This window comes from Natator depressus, chromosome 13, assembly GCF_965152275.1.
Source record: "Natator depressus isolate rNatDep1 chromosome 13, rNatDep2.hap1, whole genome shotgun sequence".
NCBI classification, from domain to species: Eukaryota; Metazoa; Chordata; order Testudines; family Cheloniidae; genus Natator; species Natator depressus.
In genome coordinates, this window is record NC_134246.1 from 8,496,087 (window position 1) to 8,520,899 (window position 24,813).

General features: G+C 41.1%; 1 protein-coding gene across 5 annotated transcripts in view; it reads right to left on the reverse strand.

Moving 5' to 3' along the window:
* OSBPL2 (oxysterol binding protein like 2) overlaps positions 1 to 23,013 on the reverse strand; it is a 55,159-nt gene extending 32,146 nt beyond the window's left edge. For 2 of the 5 annotated variants that reach the window (XM_074969648.1, XM_074969651.1), the window contains exons 1-5: positions 22,893 to 23,012; positions 21,339 to 21,477; positions 18,390 to 18,493; positions 6,258 to 6,342; positions 419 to 582 (exon numbers count right to left, since the gene is read on the reverse strand). In XM_074969648.1, the coding sequence (XP_074825749.1) occupies positions 419 to 455 (37 nt within the window). In that variant the 5' untranslated portion in view covers positions 456 to 582; positions 6,258 to 6,342; positions 18,390 to 18,493; positions 21,339 to 21,477; positions 22,893 to 23,012. Of the gene's footprint in view, positions 1 to 418; positions 583 to 3,798; positions 3,923 to 6,257; positions 6,343 to 18,389; positions 18,494 to 21,338; positions 21,478 to 22,892 lie in introns of those variants that run through there. The other 3 variants (XM_074969649.1, XM_074969650.1, XM_074969652.1) reach the window with 3 other exon arrangements.
* Positions 23,014 to 24,813: the final 1,800 nt, after the last annotated feature.

Sequence of the window (24,813 nt, forward strand, 5' to 3'; positions counted from 1 at the left end):
ATAGAAGCATTGTTTTATATTAATGAATTTCTAACTAGAACACACTTTCCACTTCAAACACCATGGAGAAAGTTCTCCACTGAAGTTAAAACAACACTCAGCACTTATGTAACAGTTTTCATTTTCAAAATGCTTTACAAACATTAAGCCTCACCAGTCTAGTGAGTTTATCCCCATTTTAAAGATCATGAAGCTGAGGCAGAGGGACTAAACGATTTATTCAAGGCTATAGGGAGAACCAGCATTAAGGAGTTCCTAGCCCAGGCTCAAACCAGCAATAAAAGTATTCCCTTTTCTTCAAAAGGTTTTCATCACAGATTGTAATAATGGTGCTTGATTTCCTAACAGATTTTCAATTCTGGCTTGCCACAAGCACATACAAACTGTAATTTTATTTTGCAGTTTGGCTTTTACTCACCCGTAACAGCATCAAAGAACTCTTCTTCACTATTCATTCTTCAGTATGAAATCTTTGAACCGCCAACTTGGCTTCCTCTAATGCATCATTTTGCTGGATTTAAAGATTAAACATTTTTGTGGAATGGAATCTTCCGTCATAAATACCAAATCACTTTAGGTGATCTATTTGAGAAGATGGGGGGGGGGGGAGACAGAATATTAGTGCTTTCACATTGCTTATTTTGGGGGGAAAAACCTTTAAAAACCCATATCCTCCAGTTTCCCCATCCCTGACAAGTGAAAACCTAGGCACTTGAATCCTTATGTTTATATCCACTGGCATTTAACAACACTATTGGTGGGAGGGGGCGAAGAGTTAATTAATATAAATTCAAAATAGGTTTCTTTAATAAAAAAAATAAATTCTGAAGATGGACAATACAGCATCATCTACTACTGCAAGGAATGGCAGAACTATTTATCCACACTATCATTTTCTCTATATTTATACCATATACTGCCCACTGGCTTTAATTTTTAAAGCTCATGGGGATTACAGTCTATACTGGAGACTTTATACTAAAAAAAATAATTGTGAAACACTATTTTTGAATTTACTTATATTTAAAATGAGGCTAACAGCAAAGGTAGGTCTCATACAGCAGATGGAAGCCAGGGCAGTCAAGTAGCAGCAAATGGAGAAAGTGTTTGGTAGAGGAAAACTTGCCCTCTTAGAGGGCAAAACAGATTACCAGCACATTTACCACCCAGGATCAACTCTGTATGGAGCCAGGGAGGGAAAGTGACTATCAACTGTCAACCCCGAATGTCACCTCTGCAGAAAAGCATGGCACCACGTAGCTATTTTTATTCTGGGGACCTGGAAAGTCATTTGCAGTGCAGGCACTCAGTTGTGTCAGCCACTGCCAGACTCAACTCTTGCACCAACTGGCTGCAAGTCAAGATAAAGCCAGCTGGTGGTTTTGTTTTTGGCAAGAGTGAATTAGGAAGAGAGATAGTGCAGCTTTCTCACATACAGTGCAGCTAAATGCACTGTAAACAAGCCACAGGTGCATGAAATCCACCAGGTAAGCTTGATGCACAGGCTAGATTTGATTTATTTCAGTTGCTTGGCATTTATGTATCCAAAACATTTACACTTGGCTCAGTTTCAATTTAGCCAAAGCAGAAAAATCAGATACTTAGTACTATATGCAGTTTTCATAATACTGAAGGCTTAAAGATTCAATAATTAATCAACCATGCACTAAGTTAATACATTACACTAGCATTGAACAACAACAACATAATACAAGTAAGACAGAACTAGAAGTCCTGACTATTCACAGTCACTAAAGATCCCACTTCATCTGCAAGAGGAGCAGTTTTCTGGGGGGGAAACTAACTCTGGCACTTCTACGTGGATTAACGAAAACCACTGCCATTCTAGCCTTGACCTGTAATGTCTTGGGATAGCTCTGTTTTTCTCATCCAGTTTAGGTTCTTGCTGAAGTGACTCCAGCTGTATTTCAAACCCCTTTAATTTTTCCTCCAGAACAAAAACCACGCGACTCCCGATACAAATGAAACCTTCCTGCTCTTCATTCAGACAGAGGAACTTCCACAGTGGAACATTTCAGTTCGTTTAGTACCATTCTATAGCCCACTTAAGTTATTACTTGAAGGCAGGCCGCTAAGTCACAATCGGTCAAGTACATCTATACAGCCAATGGCTGCCCACGACAGCAAGCCTCCGAGCCCACGTCTACAGACGCAGGCTTGCACTACCATGCTGAACATAGGTGTGTATACAGCACTTTTAAGTTATGGCTCAGGCTGGAGCACAGGCTCTGACACCCACCCCTAGGCTTCAGAACCTGAACGGCAAGATTGACAGCACTATTTTTAGAGCCCTAGACAAGACCGGCAATGCAAGTCTATTGACCTGGGCTTGGAGGCTCAGTGCTGCGGGTTGCGTAGGCCCTCAAAGACCAGGAACTTAAGTCTCTCCCTCCCAGAACTTCCTCAGGACTCCCCTTCTTTTTGCTGAGTTATCTGCCTTGGTATTGGTCTCAGCACCACCCCTTGTTTATAATCATTGCTCAGAGCCTCCGCTCAGAGCCTCCACTCAGCCCTTAAGAGTAACACACCTATAGCAACAGTTCTTATTTACAGTCCCTCACCCCTAAGTCTAGAATTATTTGCCGCTGCTGCTCTTGATATGTTGCTACATTCCTGTAGAACAGTGGTTCCCAAACTTGTTCCGCCGCTTGTGCAGGGGAAGCCCCTGGCGGGCTGGGCCAGTTTGTTTACCTGCCGCATCCACAGGTTCGGCCGATCGCGGCTCCCAGTGGCCGCGGTTCGCTGCTCCAGGCCAATGGGAGCGGCTGGAAGCGGCGCGGGCTGAGGGACTTACTGGCCGCCACTGGGAGCCGCGATCAGCCAAACCTGCAGATGTGGCAGGGGCTTTCCCCGCACAAGCGGTGGAACAAGTTTGAGAACCACGGCTGTAGACAAACTCAGTTGGTTAATGTTTCCTTCCTTTTTTCGTGTGCGCTACTCAGAATCTGTGCAGTTATAGACTTTATACCTGATTCAGCTCCACTAGTTATCAACTGCTCACAGCTGCCAGCTTGCTCACCTGACTCACACGCTTTTCAAACAAAGACACCCCACCCCCAGCAACTGTTCCCACTTTCAGTATAGTAGAGGTGCAAGAAGGTACATGGAGGAACAAGACAGCTAGAAATATTAACATAAAAAAATTAATAAGTGCTCTACCCTAGAGGAGGGGACAAATGAGTAGCAGGCTAGCATAAGCCAAATATGGGCATTTGTCCCTGATACCATTCAGGATTACTTTCTAGTGTAACTTCATGGGTCAAGATGAAGAACCAGTTCAGATATTTTTGGCCCAGCTAATGAAAACAGGATAGTATGCTCCCCCTCCTGAGCCCATGGCAGAGCTACCACAATTTCAAGAATACCCTGGCCATAATTCACTACCAGCAGAAGCAAGATTGGAAGCAGTAGCACAAACAGTGCCACACAGTTCAGGGCAACTGCACCTGAATTTCCCCTCTATGGTCCAGCAAAGGCACTCACTCTAGGCTCCCAGCTTCTCAGCCCACAGCTCTCTTGGGTGGAGACCCGCATCTCTCTCCCCCCTCTGAGCAGGGTATTTCTAGGCAGCATAGTTCCCCGACTATACTGTGATAGTCTCAGCAAAAGATAGTCTGCCTAAAAGCAGGCCTTGCTTCATTTCTCTCCTCAAAGATGGTACACATTATTACAGCCACAGTCACAAATTACCACACAGTTCTTTCTAAGGAAGAACTTTTATTCTTAAGATAAAAACCATTACAAAGAAAATATATTAAAAACAATAAAAGAACCTACATGCATGCTAATAAGCTTAACAGAGATCACTCCCCTACTCCAACAAGGGCTTTGGTTCATGATTAGTCCTTCAAACTCCACACAGGGTTTTCTCCTGTGGTCAGAAGTTCACCACTGCTTCAGCTCAGAACCTGAGATTAAAAAAAAAAAAAATCTGGGCATGTTTAGTCTTGAGACAAGACCACCAAGGGGGGACATGCTAACAGTTTACACAGAAATTAAGGGCTGTTATAAAAAGGAAGCGATTAGTTGGTCTCCATGTCCACTGAAGGCAGGACAATAAATTATGGTTTTAATCTGCAGCAAGAGAGATTTTAGGGTCCATATTAGGAAAAACTTCCTAATATAAGGGAGTTAAGATCTGGAATAGGCTTCCAAGGAAGAAAGGGATGAGGAATCCCCGACATTCGCCAACGTGTTTTTAAAAACCTCCAAACACCTAACAGGGGAGGTCTAGATTTCCTTGGTCCTGCCAGAACACAAAGGGCTTAACTTGATGACTTTGAGGTCCCTTCCAGGCCCATATTTCTAAGATTTGCATTTTGAATGCAATGAATGCCTAAAAATACAAGGTTTAACTTAATTTAATAAAGTTTGTCCAGAATGTTGTAGGATACTGTCACATCTGTCACAGCCAGGTGTCAACGTATTTACCATTGTCATCTAACCCTTAGACAACCCAACTGAAAACACGCCTTGAGTCCACTAATGAGACACACAACCACATTGCATCAAGGCAGCCTGCAACACAGGAGTTTTTCTGAACTGTTCAACACCGACTGTTGACATAGTCATATCTGCAAGTAACAACTTCTGCCATCTCCAGCTGGCTAGAATGCCCTTGTGAATGACCCACCACCTGTCCTCTGTGAAACATGCCTTTGTTGCTTCGCATCTAGACTGCAGCAATGTAGGCCACTTGAACTTGAAAGCATCTGCCTTGAATTACAACTGGTTGAAAGAAGAAAAAGGAGTACTTGTGGCACCTTAGAGACTAACAAATTTACTTGAGCATAGGCTTTTGTGAGCTACAGCTCACTTCAACTGGTTGAGAAAGCCTAGGCTCTAGGACCCGCCCACCCCTCAGGGTCCTAGAGCCTGAGCTGCAGCCCGAAAGTGGAAGTCTACACAGTAATGAAACAGCCCCACAGCCCGAACCCAGCAAGCCCGTCAGCTGGCATGGGCCCGCTGCAGGTTTTTCTTTGCTGTGTAGTCATACCCAACCAATCACCCTAAGGGTTCCTTTGGTTTTTCTGAGGGTAAGGGGATGCGCTAAGAGAGAATATATTTCTCTGCTGTAAACCTAGCAGTCTGTTATTTAGTGTGGTTTACACTGAATCATCTTTCTCTGTAGCTGAATATATAGTGTTTGCAGAAGATATATCTCATAGACCAGTGGTTGGCAACCTTTCAGAAGTGGTGTGCCGAGACTTCATTTATTCACTCAGAATTTAAGATTTCGCGTGCCAGTAATACATTTTAACGTTTTTAGAAGGTCACTTTCTATAAGTCTATAATATATAACTAAACTATTGTTGTATGTAAAGTAAATAAGTTTTTTAAAAACGTTTAAGAAGCTTCATTTAAAATTAAATTAAAATGTAGAGCCCCCCGTACCGGGGGCCAGGACCCGGGCAGTGTGAATCAGCTTGCCATAGGTTGCCTACCCCATCATAGACTATTCTCCTGCTTTTCCATGTTGACAATATCTAAAAAAGCTTTGCATTACATTCCTAACTCAAGAAGTTACCTACATTCATTAAACACAGAAATATTCAAAAGGCCAAAAAGATTTTATAAAAAACACTGTTAAGAAAGTTTATTGAATTAGTTATTTCACACTGTGTGGCCTACTCAGGTTTCACTAAAACCAATGTTTATTATACATATGCACACACCAGGGGGGCTAAGAGCAGAAAAGAAAGGAAAAAAAATCTGAATTTCAAACTAAACATTCTATGTGTCATGTCCACACCTTGTTTATGATGACCTACTGAAAGCAGAGTTGTACATGTCATTGTGCTAAACACGTTAAAAGTATGTGCTGGTTTACACAGAAACAAAATCTGCGTACCAAGAACAGTGATTGCAAACACACAGTATAATATGCCAGTTCTAAATGGCATGCAGTTGTGCATCTAAATTGTGCTCATTTTCATGTGCAAGACAGGGCTTCTACCCACTAAAAACATGGCACGTCCACCTCTTCCCTTTACCCACTCCCAGTTTGTGTTCTATTGAAGGGGCAAGAAGGAGAATTCTATTATTTAGAGCCAATATAGAAGTTGTAGTGATGTGTATTTCAACATAAATGTCAGTGTGTAAAAAAATCGTGAGCCATCAAAGTTTTTTCCATCTTGTTGCATTCATAAGCAGGAGCAACGGTTGGACCAGTTTTCACTCATTGTTCAAGTAACGGACTAAAGTTTTATGTAACACTTTATGAAAAGCAGACTCACTTTAAAAAGCAGTCTTGTGTATTAACAATGTTGAAAGTCTGAAGTATCCCTCAGTTGTAAGCTTGAGACGAAAATTACTGTTTACCTGGAATAAAACAAGAGAGAGAGAAAGAGAGCATCATTTGCACTTCATACAGGACTTTCAAGTACAGCAAGCTCTCCTACTGTGCAACCAAAAACAAAGACTTTAATAAAAAGAGCTGCAAAAGAAAAATACAAAAATGTTGTGAGAAAGGACTGGATGGCTCAAGATACTGGTTTAGTACCTTTTAACTCCAGGTCAAAAGTATGCATCCAGTTCAGAGGTATAATCACTGGAAGTTGTGGTCATTGGATTTATTTGCGATCAATTATTAGAAATTTAGACAACTGTCCACTAAGAACCAGAGTGAGATCACAATCCTCGCTGACAATCAAGCATGGAATGGAAACAAAGGGTGAGCTACATGCCACAGAGGAAACAGAAAGGCCAAGACTTTGACAGGAAGCAGTGTATGCAAGTTTGCACAGCCTGTGCTCTACCTGTTCTGAGTAGATAGGATCTCAGCCCCCAGGGCTGTCCAACTAAAACTTAAAGTAGCAAGAAAGTTTTTGGTTTCACTACTCCACTGCATTCTCCCATCCACTGAACTCTAGGACATTTTGAATTGTTCTGCCCAGGCTCCCTCTTGACAGTGTTCTGCAGGGTCTTAACCTTATGTTTAATCTTGATTATACAAAGCAAAAGAAGATTAAGCAACTTTTTCAGCGTCACACAAGAAGCCATTCGAATTCCTGTTCTCCTCAGCTCCCAGCGGTCTCATTTTTGTGATGCCATAATTAACAGTCAAATGTGTTGTTGGGGTTAAACTGGTGAAAACAACTTTCTGGGATACAGCTTGATAACGAGTAAGTGAACTGGAGCCCAGATATGTAGGAAAGAGGTTTGGTCAGTTTTGAAACAGAAAACAGATAAGACAAGACAACAAGGCCATTTGGGCACTAATGGTTTGATACAGTGTTACTCTCTCAAAAATCAAAAGGTGATCCTTCAGAACAAAGCCTGCAAGCTGCAGCCAAAGCACAGTGTAATGTAGCCTCTTACTCAGATACAACATGTAAAGGAGAGGTAACCCCTACTGAGGTCAACGGAATTACATCAGGACAAATGAGGAGCAGGTCCAAGAATAGGGCAAAAGACTAATGTTAACCTGAAAAAAGTTATTTAAAAAAAAAAAAAGAAAAGTTCAGAGCCCAAAGAGCTAGAACTACCCATGGCTGGACTGAAGTTACAAATCCTTTTGGAAGGCATTGTCCTCTTCGGTTACCTGCCAAAGCCAAATCCTGGGTTCTGCTTCCCATGCAGCAGCTAGTGACATCACAAACACCTATACAGTGCTGGAATGTGCTTCCTGTTCTATTACAGGAAGCAGACTTTACCTGGTGCAAGGCTAAAGGCTGCAAAAACTAAAACTATTCAGAGCCAAAAGCTGAAGCTAAGCAGGTTGGCAACTGGTGATTGGAGGGACCTCACAAAAGAATTTAGACACTTTAGAAACAAAGGTTTTAAACATAGGGTTTTCACCAGTATCATATGCTAATATTTCCCCTCCCCCACTGTGTTCAGTGACTGAGCTTATTTCTGCTGTCTACTCCCAATAGTGGCTGAATGAGGTAGCATAAGTATGTACCGTAGTTTTAAAGCACTTCGGGAGCCTTTCAATTGAAAGGTTCAATATCAATATTAAATATTGCATGTTCCAATAACCCATATGTAGCAGGGAATTTTGGCCTTTTGGCACCTTTGTGCATTTAGCTTAGACTCTTACTACTTTTAAATGATCTGTGGTTTAGTTCCTCTTTGTTCCTATCCTCATTACATTGTGATGGGCTAGTTGTTCAGAACATTTCAACGGTATCATATTTCCCAAATCAGAGTGGGAATAATTTGATGCTGGTGTCACTTTTTACAAGACCAGGCTAGCAACAGTCATGTGGTCTCTCCCATAGAAACCATCATAGTACAGAATGGATTCCATCTCTGTTTGCCAGAAGTTGAGAGGATGTTACGGTTATCTTCTGATCAGAAGATTACCATTTTGGTCCCACTTAAATAAGCCTTGTGCTTTGATGGTGTTGTAAAACCAACTACAAACAAGTTAAACAAGGTATCACAAATATCAAACTGCCCTAGAGCATGGTTTAGTAATGCAAACACCAATCTTGAAATAAGAATTCTAGTGCCAAGTGACTAAAAAAAATTAGAACACTTAAGGGACTGAAATCAAATTCCAAACACCAGTCATGTGATCACAAACTCCACTCAGTATTAAATTTTCAAAGGTTGACACAGGGTTTAAGCTACCCAACTCCCACTGATCAAAGCAAGTTACACAACTGAAATGACAATGCAATTCCAGCAATTTATCTGGGAGTTTGTACACTTTAGCATAGCCAGGTAACTGTGGACGTACCTCTGGGAAAAGCAGTGTAAAGCCATTAAACAACATGTAGCAATGTTCACAATAGAGTGGACATTTCAAATTATTTGTTGCAGTATGCACTGCACAAAAGCACCAATAGGTACCCAAGCCAAAAAGGCACATGCAGAAATTTACTCAACAGAAACTACAGGTACCAATACTTTCATATCTCCTGTAAGGAAGGAAAGTTTTAAAAAGAAAAAAACACCTCATCAGTAGAATAAGCGATATGACTGGAAGGAAAGCCTTTGAAAGGCTTGTTTACAAAAATAAAACAAGACAAAAAAAAAGCAAATAATATCTGAATATGGTACTCAACTTTTACTATTGCTATTGTACAATAGGAGACTTCCAGCTTTAATTTAGTTTCTTTAAACACTGCAAGGCAAAGGATCTGGAGAAGAAGACATCCTGATTTTTACTTAAAACACTTGATATGGCAAATAATAGTCTATAATCAGCAGGATAGAAACAGTAAGATGCAGCAATAGGTACAGTACTGTATGCATTAGTTATTCTATCTGTATATTCTTTTGTGCATTAGACTACTATGTATTCTGTCTCAATCATACAAAAGGCTTGGCTCCTTGGCTTTCTAATTTCATCCTCAGGTTTTCAGATTACCATAACTGTCTCCCAATTTCCCCCTTTTCATGGTAAACTCAAGGCATTGGGTTTCCCCCACTCTACCAGTAGCACTCTACTTGAATTCTTAGCCAAAGCATGAATATCTAGCAGATAGAACCTAAAAAAGCAGTGCAAACACTGCAACTTGTTCCAAGAGGCCAGGCCACTGAAATCAACTGGCATAAGTGAAAGTGCAGGGCTCTGCCCATGCAAAAGAAGTTGCAAGATCAGGGCCTTACTCTTTTCTAGGGGATAGCTTCACATTTATTTAATCCCAAATTTGGCTAATGTACTTTTTTCCTTTTTAGAAAAAAGGATCAAACCACTTTTAAAGAAAATAAAAAAGTTTAAAAAGTCACATTAAATCCTAGACAGGTATTTTTTATTATTCAACTTTTTGAGTTAGAACATAATCGTGGTGTGCTCTTTGTAGAGCATATCACATAAGGAAAACAGACCCCTAAAAAAAACCCTAAAGACACTCTACATACCGGAAACACAATATTTAAGAAGTTAATTTTGTACTTCATAGATGTACAAAAGTTAGCTAAAAAAAAGTAGAAACAGAACTGTCAACACTTCTACCAAGTGTCCACACACTGAATAGTTTTCCCCCACATACATCTTACATTTCATTTGTTACTGAAACTTACTGCATATTTAATTCTTCATAGAACAAATTGCCATTTTCCACCTATCTTACCCAAGAGCGTTTAAATAAATCCCACTTTACAGCCAAGTTAAAATCCTAAAAACAAGGTCTCAATGTTTTCTTTTTGCTACACTAGCAGCTCTACTGCAACATCTAGTGTGCCTTTCACAAAGGTATATGGGACCTGATTTCCACACTATTGTTCCTGTACACACTTGCACATACCCCTTGCACTTGCAAACACTTCCACATATGTGTTCGCATTAGCACTCAAACAGCCAACTGGACCAATGCATTCCGGGCATGCATGCAGGTATCAAACTATTTAGAGGCGCATGCAAGCATTAACAGGTATTTGAATCTGCAAAGTGCAGGCAGAGTTTGTGGACACCAAGTACTGGTACTCACACAAGTGGACTCCATGTAAAGGTCTAACTGAAGATCTACATGATCTAAGTGATCTCTAGTGGAAACAGGAAATCAGCATTGGCGAGATTTTTCAAGTGTTGCACACATTTTAGCCGTGTAATTCCCCTTTTAAATTAATAAAATGCATCAGTGGGAGTTTAACTACTATGACTCCATGAGTGCTTTGAACGTTTACACCCTGGTGCTCATTGTAAGATTCTCTATACAGCTGGAATGTTTTAAAATCAAATTAATACACAAAGCTATTTTAAATGTGAAACACCATTTATGAGACTGATGTAACTACTCTTTTCAAGGAAAGATCTGAACAAAGACAAGGTGGAATCAGAAGGCAATTTTATCAAAAAGGATAACAGCGCAAAATGCCACTTTGCCCTAAAATAATTAGGACTGGCCAATGTCAAAGGAAGACCATTTTGTTCCTTAAGTCAGCAGTCCAAGAATGCTACAAAAAATCACTTGAAATAAATAAAACTGGGAAAGATGCCGAGGTTTAAAAAGAGGGGATACCTGATTTAACACTATAAACTGAAAAAACGAACAATGCCTTAAGGAAGCACAGAACAAAACCACAGGAGTTGACTTAGCACCACGGTCCATGCTCTAAATGTCACTAATTGAAGACACCTATATCCCCAACTGCTCAAGACATGACCTTTATCTAACCCTTACTATAGGGGGTTTGACATTACCCAGAAGACACTTGAGAGGACAATGTCTCCCCCACCCACAGGCCAAGACATGTATTGCTACTGTAATACGAATGCTACTGTATCATTCCTCTCCAATGCACATTGATCTTCATTTGGCCAGCTACAAGTTCTCTTAGAACTGCTGACTGATGGATAAATTATTTGGATGAAGCTGCCCGTGGTTTATGGCAAAGTCTGCCAAACAGATGCCATTCTGACCACCTTATACACCATCTAGTGCAGCAAATATCTCAGCACAAGTCAACAGAGCTAAAGCCTCTCCAAGCACTGTTCAATTTCTCATGTTTCCTGTTTGAATTGGAATCAAGCAGCCAAGTAATTTGGGTGGATCATTTTCTTCAGAGGTCATTTGTATGAAAATGCCTTTATGCCTTCCTGGCAGTTCTCATTTCTTGAAAATCAATTTACATCTATGACCATCTTCCCAGCCCCGATGCAGAATATTACCACTAGGCCAGGGTCAACCTTGAATCTAAGTATTTATACCACATTCACCACAGTGACACTTAACCTCCTATGATAAATGGTGTATGATAAAGAAAGTTTTATCGCAGCTATCAGTCATCTGGTTATGACTAATGCCAAAGAGAAAGAGTTAAGTACGGCACAGCAATCTATATCAGGTGATCTGGCTATTGAAGACACGTTGCCTACAAAAGCCTAATTCTTGTACAGAGCCCTCTCAGTTATTTCAAAAAGAAAAGGAGTACTTGTGGCACCTTAGAGACTAACCAATTTATAAATTGGTTAGTCTCTAAGGTACCACAAGTACTCCTTTTCTTTTTGCGAATACAGACTAACACGGCTGTTACTCTGAAACCCTCAGTTATTTCAAATTCCACTGTACCCAGAAATAGAATATTTTAAGAGTGGCTCTTTTCATGAATATGTAGAAAACACCTCTCTCATCACCACAGATCAAAAGTTGTGTCTCTTCTTGATCTCTATAGACCATTTCCCTGCCCCACACACTTAATTTTAATTATGATAAAACACTGCAGGTTTAGTACTGTGAAAATATGACCTGTAGTTTATTGCAACGTATCCGATTTGCACTGTTTCACACAAAGTACATGCTGGCTCAAGGGTCTACATACACACCATCACAGGCTGTATTAGAGGCAGGGCTCAACGTCTTGGCTCTTGTTGGGTTGACCAACACTTATTATAAGATCCTGTTTTCAGTTGCTTATAAACCTTTTTGCCAAGACTTAAAGGCTGAAATGTTCTATACCAGACTGAAATTTTTTGGAGGGGGGGGGGGGTGGTCAGGAGGAAATTTCAGCCAAAACAATTCATCTGTTTCCAAGAAGTGGGCTACAGGAAAATACGTTGTTTTCACCCATGTCTCCACTATGCTTTCAATGACCCCCTGCTAGGCCTAAGCAGAATGGAGGAAGAAGCTATCCAATTGAGTTGCAGAGGGGACAAGAGCTGGACCAGGGACTATTTGGTGGGGGGTGAGGGGGAGCGCAGAAACACAGCTGAAGTAGTTTGGGATGGAAACTGGGCTGAGAACTGGGGTCGGGGAGGAGACCAGGACTGGCAGGACAAGGAAAACTGGGACTGAGTAGAAGGGAAGTGGGGGCACTGGGATTGGATGAAGAGCTTTGGAAGCAGTCCACACTTGGACCGAGAACCAGTGGGGCAAGGGAGAAGAGGTGAGGGGAGATGGATCTGATGAAAATTCAGAGTGTAAGGAGGAAAAGTGGGTCCAGCTGGGCAAAGAGCACTGGGCAAAGAGTAGGGGAGGCAACAGTGACATGGGACTAGGAGCTTGGGGAAGGAAACAGAATGGGAGCCAGTCGGGAGAGGGAATGTGAGCGGGGTTTAGCAACTAGAGGCCAGGGTGGAGAAAAAGAGATCAGATGACTAGCCAGCAAGGGAGGGAACTGAAACTGGCTGGACAAGACAACTAGAGACAAGGAGCCTCAATGGAGGTAGACTGGGACAGAGAGTTTGGAGGGGAGAGAAAAGGAATGCTTGCAAACAAGGAAAAGAGATGGGGACAAAACCTCACTTAATTGCTTTTTATCACAAAGGTTCTGTTAAGGAAAAGGTTCTGTTCAGGCTCATTATTTGGTATAAATACTATGTCAGTTATTACTAAAATCATGTGACCTCTGTAAAGATGTTCTGTTTTTAAACTTCTTCCTCCCTTTGTTAATGCAGCAAAAAGCCACCACTGTAACAAACTGATAATTTAACAGAAATAGTTTGGTCAGGTTTTAAAGTTACACATAGCTTTGGCCAAACTAAACATGCCACGAGAGTTACACTGCTCTTTAAAAGCATCTTTTCCACCACAGACAGACAACCCATATTTATAAAGTGCAATTGCAAGGGACATTTTTCGTGTTAATATAAAGGCTGCCAGGAGAACAAAGAATACGAGTCATTCAAGAGGATTCCTGGAAAGACAGCCAGGGTTCAAATTCCTGCAGATTCCACTTCAACCAAAGCATACCAGTTGCATTTCAAGGAACAGAAATAAATATTCATGTCTGTTTCTTACAGCTCTCCTGAAGTGTCAATACCTAGTGTTTTCATCTCTAAATGAAAGCTTTAATAACTATTACTCTTAGTTAACTGATTTACGAAATTAGGTTATCAACAATAGGTCTAAAACAGCATTACAGGTTTACCGATTAAAACTGCCTATTTCAATACCTGCTGCTATCATCATGCACTCACTATTCCTTCAACCAGAAAACAGCAATGCAGATATCTAGCGAAACACAAAAGAGGAATTATTCAGCAAGTTAGACTTGTTTCCTCTCAAAGTCTGACTGCAACAACATTCTCAACCAAAATCCGCACTGGAGAAACTAAACTCCCTCAACAGGCAAGTCCAACATGGAGAGCAATGCAGAGTGCTTCTCTGTGTTCTCTATGTATGCTGCAGAAAAGAAAGGTTTAGGTGAAGCCCAGTTGAAATTTTGGCCCTCTGCCATTTTTTAATCTTTTCTGAAGGCTGCATTTATTTCTATTATAAAACCTAATCTTCAAATCGGATTTGTTATGATTTTTGATTAGGTGCTCCAGGCCCTTCATTTTTGAGTGCCATACAAATGGAGCATGTTATTAAACTGATAATTTAGTTCACAATCTCCTCATTTCTTGAATGATTGATGTGGTAGGTGGCGGTCACACTGCTAATACATCTCTGAAAGTTTGGCTTACAACATGTCAGCCAAATATATCTACAAACACACACATTACCAAATTCTCCTTGCAAATATCCTTCCTCCAACCATCTGGTGAGAGATGGCTACACTGCACAAGCGCAAGAAAGCTCTTGCTAACCAAAAGCTCCCACTCCACAATAACCTTGTTCACCCATGTGACGCTCATCTTAAGTCCCGCTGACCATTCTGAGCAGCTAGAGAAGCTCTTCTTTAACCCAGAAGACACCTGGGAGATACTATGGGCAGGCTCTGATGTAAACAAGCACCTCACAGGTTTCAGAGTAGCAGCTGTGTTAGTCTGTGTTCACAAAAAGAAAAGGAGTACTTGTGGCACCTTAGAGACTAACAAATTTATTTGAGCATAAGCTTTCGTGAGCTACAGCTCAATTCATCGGATGATGACCCCACTGTCGAACTAGCTGGTTTCTTGCACCATCAAAGACAGCCAACAACCATCAACCATGTTAGGATGTTACATGGAAGATGCATGCACTCGATCCACAAATGGAGAATCAAGGATTTGCCACAGTGCAAAAGCAGAGACCTCCAAACCATAAAACACACTGACCAAGCTTTTCATTTCCAGAAGGTATACCAAAGGTGCACTTCTGCATCCCCTGAAGCCCTCCAATGCATTTCAAATCTTTCTATCAACTTGCAAATGTTGCTATTTCCATACAAAAGATGATCAAATTTTCCTCTCCTAGGTATGCAGACCTTCAGTAATATTTCATCAGAAGATGTTGCTGTCCTGTTGCTTTTGAACCTTACATTCACATTTATTCCTTTGCCATTTGAGTTCATCTGAAGCCATGCTGTTTTAGGATTATGCTAACTTTAACCTTACCCTATCGGTTTCCCTTGAGAAATAATCTAGTGTTGTACTGCCCTCCCCAATAAACGTTAAAGCCCATGAAGTTACTTTATTTGTTTTTTATATTCACAAGACCCCAGTGAACATTATTTTCAAGGTATACAATGCTACACTTATAGCAACAAGACAGATAAACCAATCCATCATTACTGATCCTGTAAAAAAAGAAATTCACATTTTTTCTCTAAATTGTAAAATTCATTGTCCCTTATTGGTTCCTAGAGGAAATTATCTTGTTCATCACCCTTTAGGGGAAAATTGTTGCTAATGGGTTAATAGTAAAATGAGAGTTGGCTAGTAAATTTCATTAGAACAAGCCTAGTGTCTGTACATGGCGTTATCTTTGAGCCACTTGCAGGTCATATTAATAAAGAATTTCCCTAGTATGGCAGTAGTGAATCTTAATTTGATATCTTTTCTTCCCAGTTCTACTGACAAAACTTGTAATTTAGATTTGTTTTATCCTGTGGCAAATCATGCAATTCTTTGGTTGAAGGTAAATACCTAGGAAAATCTTGTAATGAATGTATTTAGTTCACAAATCCATAGCCAAATTACTCCCCACATAACCTTTACAGCAAGAAATGTTCATTTGTTCCTTATAAAGCAATGAATAGAGTCCATGATCTTTATCTTGAAGGCTTTGCATGGTCTAGTGCTAGCTCTTGTCTGACTGCCTTACTTATGAAAGCATTCATACTACCCTTCCCCTTTGTAGAGACTCTTTAGGAAACACTAGAAATGCTGTTGGCATTGTTATACAATGCCTTCCTCCCATTCCCACCTCATCAAGGGGATTTAAATGCTGGAAGATCTGTTTAAAAGCATGGCTATAATTAAGGTTAAGATTTCGTCACAGTTTCTTTCAGTAAAAGTCACAGACAGGTCGCAGGCAATAAACAAGCCGTGACCTGTATGACTTTTACTAAAAATAATTTGGAGGAGGAGAACGACAGCTGGAGCCCCAGGGAGGGCGGGGGAGGAGAAACGACAGCCCCATCACTGGGGAGCAGCAGAGACCCAGCTCCAGCGGCACACAGCCCCAGCCACAGCTGCTGACAGCCGAAGCTGAAGAAGTCACGGAGGTCTGGTAAAGTCACGGAATCCGTGACTTCCATGGATCGTATCCTTAACTATAATATTATCCTACAGCCTGAAATGAGCCCTGATCATGGTCTTTTCCCCAAATAGTTGTTTAAAAAAAAAAAAAAAACAGAAATAGAATTAATTCACTGACTGTCAAGGATTCTGGATTGTTGTGAACAGAGATGGAAGCAAGTGACAAAGCACAGTCAGTGGCACTGAAAGTTTCACCAACACACTCGTGATGTCATCAGTGTGATTCAACGCCGATTTGCAGAGACCATATCTGATGTGAGAGGGCAGTTCAGTCTCAATGCCATCCTGCCCTAGATTTATACACCTTTACTAATCTCATATGACATTGAGTCCCTCCTTTAAGATTTTTTTAAACACACTGCAACACAATATTTTTAAATGCACCAAAATGTACAAAAAACCCCCTCCAAGTTTGCCAACCCCTCCTCCGCATCAACTAAAACTCCCTGAGAGTCACAAAAATAAATAAATAAATAAATAAATAAATAAATAAAGCAAGCTATATTTTCATAATGACCATTTTGGGGGCAATTTGTTTATAGAGTTTATTAAAAAAAGAAAAAAAAAATCTTTTATCCAAAACAGAACAGCATTAAGCAATTGGTGCATGAGGTACAGTGGCAGGATTACCCACCCATTTTGCTGCAGTACGTAAGCACCACACTGTAAGCCCAAAGAATCCTGAGCTCTTAGCAACAGGCAAAATAATCCGCGGGATGGTTCTGAATTCTGATCGCTTGCCTACCACTCACTCTAGCATGTTCAGTAAAAGAGAAAAGCAGCATATCCATTTGCTCACATATTTTGCTAGCATGGTACCATGCCTAATCATACTTAACATTTTGTGACCAATGCCATTACTTGACCATTAAAGTTTAAGGATTATAGGAACAGGTACTGTATATAACAGCAAGGCAGAAAACAACACAGAACAGTAAAGGACAGTTACAGGTTTAATTTATAGAAATCTTATCAAGCATAATGCCACTACTCATCAATTCTCTTCATACATATCCAATCATCCATTTGCTCTGTACAAGTTACCCCACTATCAGCCATTTTTATGGAGACCTACTCTTGAAGTGTCATGAAAATAGCCACGATACAAAAATGTCAGCTGTTGTAGCCCTAGCGACTTATCAACTTAGTGCAAAGTGCTACCAGTAAACAACCATGCCTCTATATACACATCAGCAATTAATGGGACAGAACCCAATTGTGCAGCACTAACACATGCAAACAGTCCCACGGACTACTTACTTAGGGCTTCATGATGAGAAATTACTGAAAATTAGTAAAATCAGAGTTTCTACTAAGGTGCCATCTCTTCAAAGGCAATATTCATAGCACAGATGTTTACGTAAACGGGAATCAGTCTAACACATTTGTGGTCTTCAAGAATTAAAGTATTAAGAAAATTTAACTTCTTTACCTAGCATATCTATTTCTATTTATAATAAAATTTTAATAAAAAAGCTGTACCTCTTATTGTTAGTCCACTTTATTGGCTAACCAGTTTGCAACAGTGTCAATAACCCTAACACTCATTCACTAACAAATGTATTGTAGTTTCATTTGAAACTCTAGAAGTACAGTAGATGACATTCTTATTTTACTATAAACAATTGTTTAGTAACACTTGGTTTCTGAAAATTTCTAGCAAAACCTCAGGAAAACCTCTTACGAGGAAATCACATTGTTAAAAACAAAACTCTCCTTTCAATATATATCTTTACCAACACTACTGAATTAACAACACAATTACCATCAAAGATATCTAACATCTGAAACTTTGATTCCCAGATTTATAATATTGATAATGATAATATGGAAAGGGCCAAATTTAGAAGTGCATGCCCATTTCTGCAACTGTATGCACTGTTAGCCACATGTGCATGCGACTGCTGTATCTACAAACATGACAACAACAAAATGGAGGTACTCAAACTCATGTACATTTTGTGGGTGAAAGTGGTCTTCTACCAGCTGAAAATTTGGGATAAAAAATAAATAAGCTTACTAACACCATAAGATTTTTAGACAACTTTAGAATTCCTAGTGATCTTACCTCCTACTGGAGTACTTATAGCAGGTGATAAAATGAAATGCTTGTACACAGTAAAATATATTGAAATACTTCACAGAATGTTGCCAAGTCCAGGGATTTGTTTTCTAAAATAAAGGAAAAATAAAAGCACAATTAAACAAATTTAAAAAACAGGCTCAGTTTATTCTTATACCTCATTAATCCTGAAAATTAAGACATTAGTTTTGTACAGCTGGCTCAGTGTATTTTTAACAGCATATCTGAGGCCAATATTAAATCTCATTTGACACATTCTAATTGTTTAGTGTCTCAATACAATTTGCTATGTTCAGTCTTTTAGAATACAAAGAAAAACTATTCTGTCCTCACACTTTCTTTCTGGAAGTGAATTATTTAAAAGAGTGAAGGTTGAGGGCAATATCCTACACTGCTGAATCCAAAGCAATACATGCCAGAAGATTTTAAACGAAATATGTTTGTATAAAATCCTACATTCATTTACAATCAATTCTTTTACATTATGCTGCAGGAAAGCACTCAAAATACTGCATCTTCCAATAAACTCTCTCTATAAGCAGATTTACCAATTCTCTCATTGCTCACATTTCTTTCATCCAGATGAAGAAGTTCCTGTGACAAGCTTGTCATCAACCCATTTAATTTAGAAAAAAATCTTTGCTGTTCTGAATTACAAATGTAAGGCATATTTCTAAGTACACTTACTACATATTTTGGAAAAATTTTAATACTTCATGTAAAAATACATAATGCAGAATCACACATACTAGTTATTTTGCAGAGAATATGACAAGAATTGTAAACATAAGCATACTAAGAATCTGTGACACTATGGCAGGGGTGGCCAACCTGAGCCTGAGAAGGAGTCAGAATTTACCAGTGTACATTGCCAAAGAGCCACAGTAATATGTCAGCAGCCCACCATCAGCTCCTTCCCCCTCCCCCGCTTCCAGCGCCTCCCACCCACTGGCAGCCCCACCGATCAGCACCTCCCCATCCCTCCCAATCAGCTGTTTCGTGGCATGCAGGAGGCTGGGGGGGAAAGAGAGGGGAGAGCAAGGGCATTGCAGGCTCTGGGAAGGAGTGGAGTTGGGGCAGGACCTGTGGCAGAGCCAGGGGTTGAGCAGTGAGCAACCCCCAGCACATTGGAAAGTTGGCACCTGTAGCTTCAGCCCCCAGTGCCTATAAAAGGAGCTGCATATTAACATCTGAAGGGCAGCATGCGGCTCCAGAGAAACAGGGTGGCCACCCCTGCACTATGGTGTCTAAGTATCTAGAGTAGAAAAGTCTTTTCAAGAGGTATTTTAATAAGTCAGGTGACAAAATCAATATCGATTGAAGGACAAGAAAAGAATGCTGACGTATAAGAGGAAGTCTTAAATAACAAGGAGTTTGATGTAACACTGGAATGTTCAAGGGCAAATTGCCTTACAAGATGAACACAAATGAGTTATTCACTTAAAACTTCAGAGTACTTATGTGCAAATCCTGGTTTCAAGCAGTTATCTGTATGGAATATATTTATATCTGTGCAAAACTACTTACATACTATACAGTATCTTAAAGGCCAAAAAGATTGCTGAGTGTGCTTTGAGACACTAAACGGAAGATATTGGGAAGCTTATTTTGTATTTAGTTTGATGAGTATGAAGTGGACAGTTACATTCATTTGGGGAAAAAAAAAAAAAGAGACAGACACACAGAAGTAGCATTATAGTTATATTTATAAAAGCTGCCAGCTAAGGTAAGAAATTATTTTTTAACTGCTGTGGAAAGCTACTGAGAACACAGTAATTGTTCTTAAGTATAAATATCCACCAACGAAAGTGACCCCGAATGGCTACAATTAATCCAAGCACATTTTTGTAGACAGTAACGCACACAATTAAGCTTTTGGATCAGTCTCAAGTCTCTCATCCGTAACGACTGTTTTTCAACTATTCCCAGGGATGGAATCTGTAATCTAACTAACTTTTTGTGCCTTTAACTTCTGTGATCTGTTTATGAAACTGCACTGTCATGTCCAAGGAACTAATTTTGGAAAAAAGCATATCTTCTGCTTCATTAAATACATGCCATATGTACTGAGAGCTGCTGTTTCAATATTTCCTTTTCAGAATTCATCATCAGATTGCCTTTTTAAATTAAGTCAACTCAGGTGTGCTGATGGGCAGCTTCCCTGAAACTTCCCTCAAGAGTCAAAAGGCAACTACAAGTCCGTTTCTCCTCAACTCTCTCACTGTACAGCCTGGAGAACAACTCATCAGTCTTCCCAGATTCACTGTCCATTATGTTCAGCACACCTTTATTTAAAATTTGAGTGTTATAAAAATTTTGCTTCAAGTGAACAAGAAGATACAAATTTTAATACATTTCCTATTAGACCATTACAAAGAGTCACTCACACAACTTGAGTGAATAATTATTTTGAGGAAGGCTGTCTACACTAAATGAAAAGGCACTGTAAGAAACAACAGCTTGTAATGCCTTGTACTTCAGTGCTACTTCAACCAGTTCTCCTATCACTATCCCTGCCTCACAATGCCTCAAATTTGGAAATTGCCAAAAACTCCTTCTTCCAGAAAGTGCACTGTGGAGTTTCAGGAGTCCCAGAACAGTTGTAAGATGTGATGCATGTGGCTGGCCTCAGGTATCAATGGGAATGCCACAATGTAGATGTGCTCAGCCTTTGCAAGGATCAGTAAAAGAAACAGCCATTCAACCAATCAGTATCCCTGAAACATTTTCCTTGTGGGGGTAGACAATGCTGAAGAAAGGGAGACGTGTGAGCAAGACAGATGGGGAAAAGATGAAACAGTGATACTCTGATCCTAAATACACTGCAAATCAATGTCCCTTTCACTTCTGATACTTGAAAGTTTAAACAAAACATGTTTTAATCAAGAAAACTGATAAGGATGTAAGGGAAATATCTATTTGCATTGTACGTACATTTGCAGATATTCATTGGTGGAGCTGCAAGCCTCACACAGGCACACACAAAACCATATGTGCTTTTAGGCAGCAGTTTTCAAATTCTGGCCCTTAAGTCTTGCAGGAAGACAGACCATACCCTCAAGGAGTTCACAGGCTAAATGAATAGACAGCATAAATAAGATTAAAACCCATATTAGACAAATGGCCACATACTTTACTTTTTTATTAACATGCCACATAAACCTCTGTGAAGTATAAAAATGGCCATTTCCCACTATTTTCCAGGTTGCTTGCTACTTTTCAGAAGCTCTGCAAGAGGGGGATGCTGGGGACAGCTGGAAGAATAGAGAATCAAGGCGTATCTACTGACAAGGACTGTGAGTGGCAGCTGGGGGGAAAGACCTCTTCAAGCAGGAGGCAATCTGCACCCCAGTGCTCCTAAATCATGCTGAAACCAAGCTCCACTTCTGCACATTTTAGGAGCATAGCAGACTCTTTTCCTTGCCTTACTTTCCTTCCTTTAAGTCACACAGGAACAGAGCTCTGCTCTGACTAGACATAGGATGCCAGCTGTTCTCCTTACGAAAGGTTCTTCAGCACCTTCTGCCAGTTCTTGTTCCCAACTCCTCCAGATCAGAAGCCTTCCAGTTTAAAGAATAATTTGTAATGAAAAACATTGCCCCAGATGGCGGTAACATTCGGTACATCTCTGCAATGTAAATTAGGGGCAAAAGGGTCTGGCCATTCGATTTACATCTAATGTTATTTGTTCAGCTTTACTCTTATACATGAAACAACAACCAATAAGCGGCTATACGAAGCCCCTTCTACCAGGGAAGGGAAAGCAGCGACCCATCATACGGAAGCATGCAGACTACCTCCATTTCTCCTGCCTGAGGAATAAGCTCTCCAGGAAGTGCAACTTGCTCTTTCCCCTCAGCCCCTGACCTACCTTTCAGGATCTTTTGTACCCATTTGTTTGCAATAGAAAGTGGCCCCACGCAAACTGACTCATCAGAGCTCCTCCCCGACATTCTGGGGATGGGTCCCAGTCTGGAGGTCGCCTTCCCAGGGTAGCAGGCCTCATTTGGGAAGCAGGTCTGATTTGGGGCTTCTCGGGGAGAGGGTGTCGTGGTTTGGGGGAGCCTACTCTGCATTTTGGGGGCTACCCGCAAAGTTTGGGCATCTCCCTCATCTGTGCCCCTGACTGGGATGATGGGTCTCGCTTGGGGTGGGGGAATCAGTTCTCGGGGGGTTCCCTTCAGGTTGCGGGGGGGCTCCCCCACTTCCCCCTGCCCCTCCAGGGCTGCAGGTCCCAGTTTGGGGGGTCCCCGTCCCCCCCCCGTGTCCTACCCCAGCGCGGGGGCTGGCTCCAGGGGCGGGTCGCCCCCCGCTTCCCCACCCTAGGTCTGGGGTCCCTCCCCCGCCAGGCGGCGAGCTCAGGGACGAGGGGCCGGATGGCGGAGGGTCTCTGCCCCGGGACGAAGGAGCCCAGAGCGGGGCCCAGTTTTCCCCGGGCGGGAGCCTCAGTGACTCCCCCTCCCCCGCCGCCGCTCCCCGGGGTCCCACCTGTGCCCCGGCGGCAGCCTCGGCTGCGGTGGCCCCGCCAGGGCGCAGGCCGCGGGCGGGTTGTCTCACCTGGTCCCGCAGCAGCCCCGGGCCCAGACCTGCTGACACCAAGGCGGAAGTGCGGCCCTCAGCGTTCGCCGACTGACAGCCCAGGCCGCCAACCGGAAAGCCGGGAGAGGCTATGGCAACCCCCAAACTGCCTAATCAGTTGCCTGCGGGGCGGGGCACATGCTAATGAGATGCCAGGGCCGGGACGCAGAGGCCGACCAGCGCTGGCGAACCTGCTGACCAATGGCGTTCAAGGAGGGCGCGTCTATGCAAATAAGGGAGGAGAAAACTGGTCTAGGCTTGGTTGCTGCTGGTGCGCTTGTAGGAATTGAAACACCCTATTGTATATGTAAGACTGCTTATATTGCACTGGTGTGTATTTTACATCTAGTGCTGCATATCACTGCATCTATTATCGTTACTGCACTTTGCACATGGTGGCATGGATTATATACCCTGCTTGCAATGTGTGTGTTTCTTGTGAACTTTCTGTAGTTTTGCACACTCCACGTATTTGGAAGCACTGTATAATATTTTGCATATATAAAATCTCTTGCCTAATTGCATACGATGACCCTTTGTACATTATGCCTTTCATGTGTCAAATATATGTTCTTGCATATTCTTGCAATTGTGTACATTACATAAAACTTGCATATTTCATTGATATATAGATATATTCTTGCATTACCCACTTACAAATATTCAATATAACATTCTAACTTTCTTACAGGTGCTAAATGCTCAAACTGCATATACTGTATATACTTACATTTGTTATATATTCTTCCAAATATATACTTACATACATATTGTACATTCTTGTATATGTCATATTTCCTGTTTTAGATATACATGCACATAGAGACACAGGTTTTTACATTGTGTGTCTCTTCAGGCCCTAATATTGCAATTCCTTATGCATGTACTTAACTTTGTGCAGGTAACTCACTTCAAAAGAACTACTCCTGTTCTTTAAAAGAAAAGGAGTACTTGTGGCACCTTATTTGTTAGTCTCTAAGGTGCCACAAGTACTCCTTTTCTTTTTGTGAATACAGACTAACACGGCTGCTACTCTGAATCCTGTTCTTTAAGTAATTGGAACTGTATAGAGTATTGCCAACCCCTAATATTCAAAATCATGAGTCAGCACTCAAAAATCACTTGTTTGGCTTAATAATCATGAGTTTTCTTTAAAATAATAAGTGTTAGGTTCATTGTATTTGCCTTCTGATTTCTGAGCCCTTAGGGTGCACTTGGCTTCATATTTTCAAGCTTTTCTCCACCCCCATGAGGGCTAGGAACTTAGTTTTTTCGTAAGGAAAGCTGATTCTCATGCATTTCATAAATCCAGCATCTAAGGAAAACCGCAAAAATCACATGACTTGCAATAAAATCACAAGAATGAGCAACATTGCTTTATATAGCACCATAACTGTACACAGAGCTATATGGTACCTTAACTGTGCCAAACAGATAACGTCTCTGTCCTGAAGAGCAGACAGCTAGACTAGTGATTAAATCCAGTCAGGGAACAGTCTTTTACTACAGAAGAACTGCAACAATATAAGTGGGGGAGAGCAAGAATATGCAAGGGGGAAGAGCAAGAAATCCACAGCTTAACCCAATGACCTACCTTTAATGTGCCTAAAAATGTGGCATGTTACAACAAACAGATAGTGATCTTCTGTCACCAGTTTTGATACATGCTGAGACAAGTTATGCTCACAATCAAGCTTTAGTTGCAAACATGGCAGCTTTGAGCGTGACCTGTGTGGGCAAACTTTAGCACCTGCCAGCCAGACATTCTTTTCAGATGGGAGAGCTAAGCAAGCCAAAGACATTTCCACTTATCCGCGAGGTGCTCCTCCAG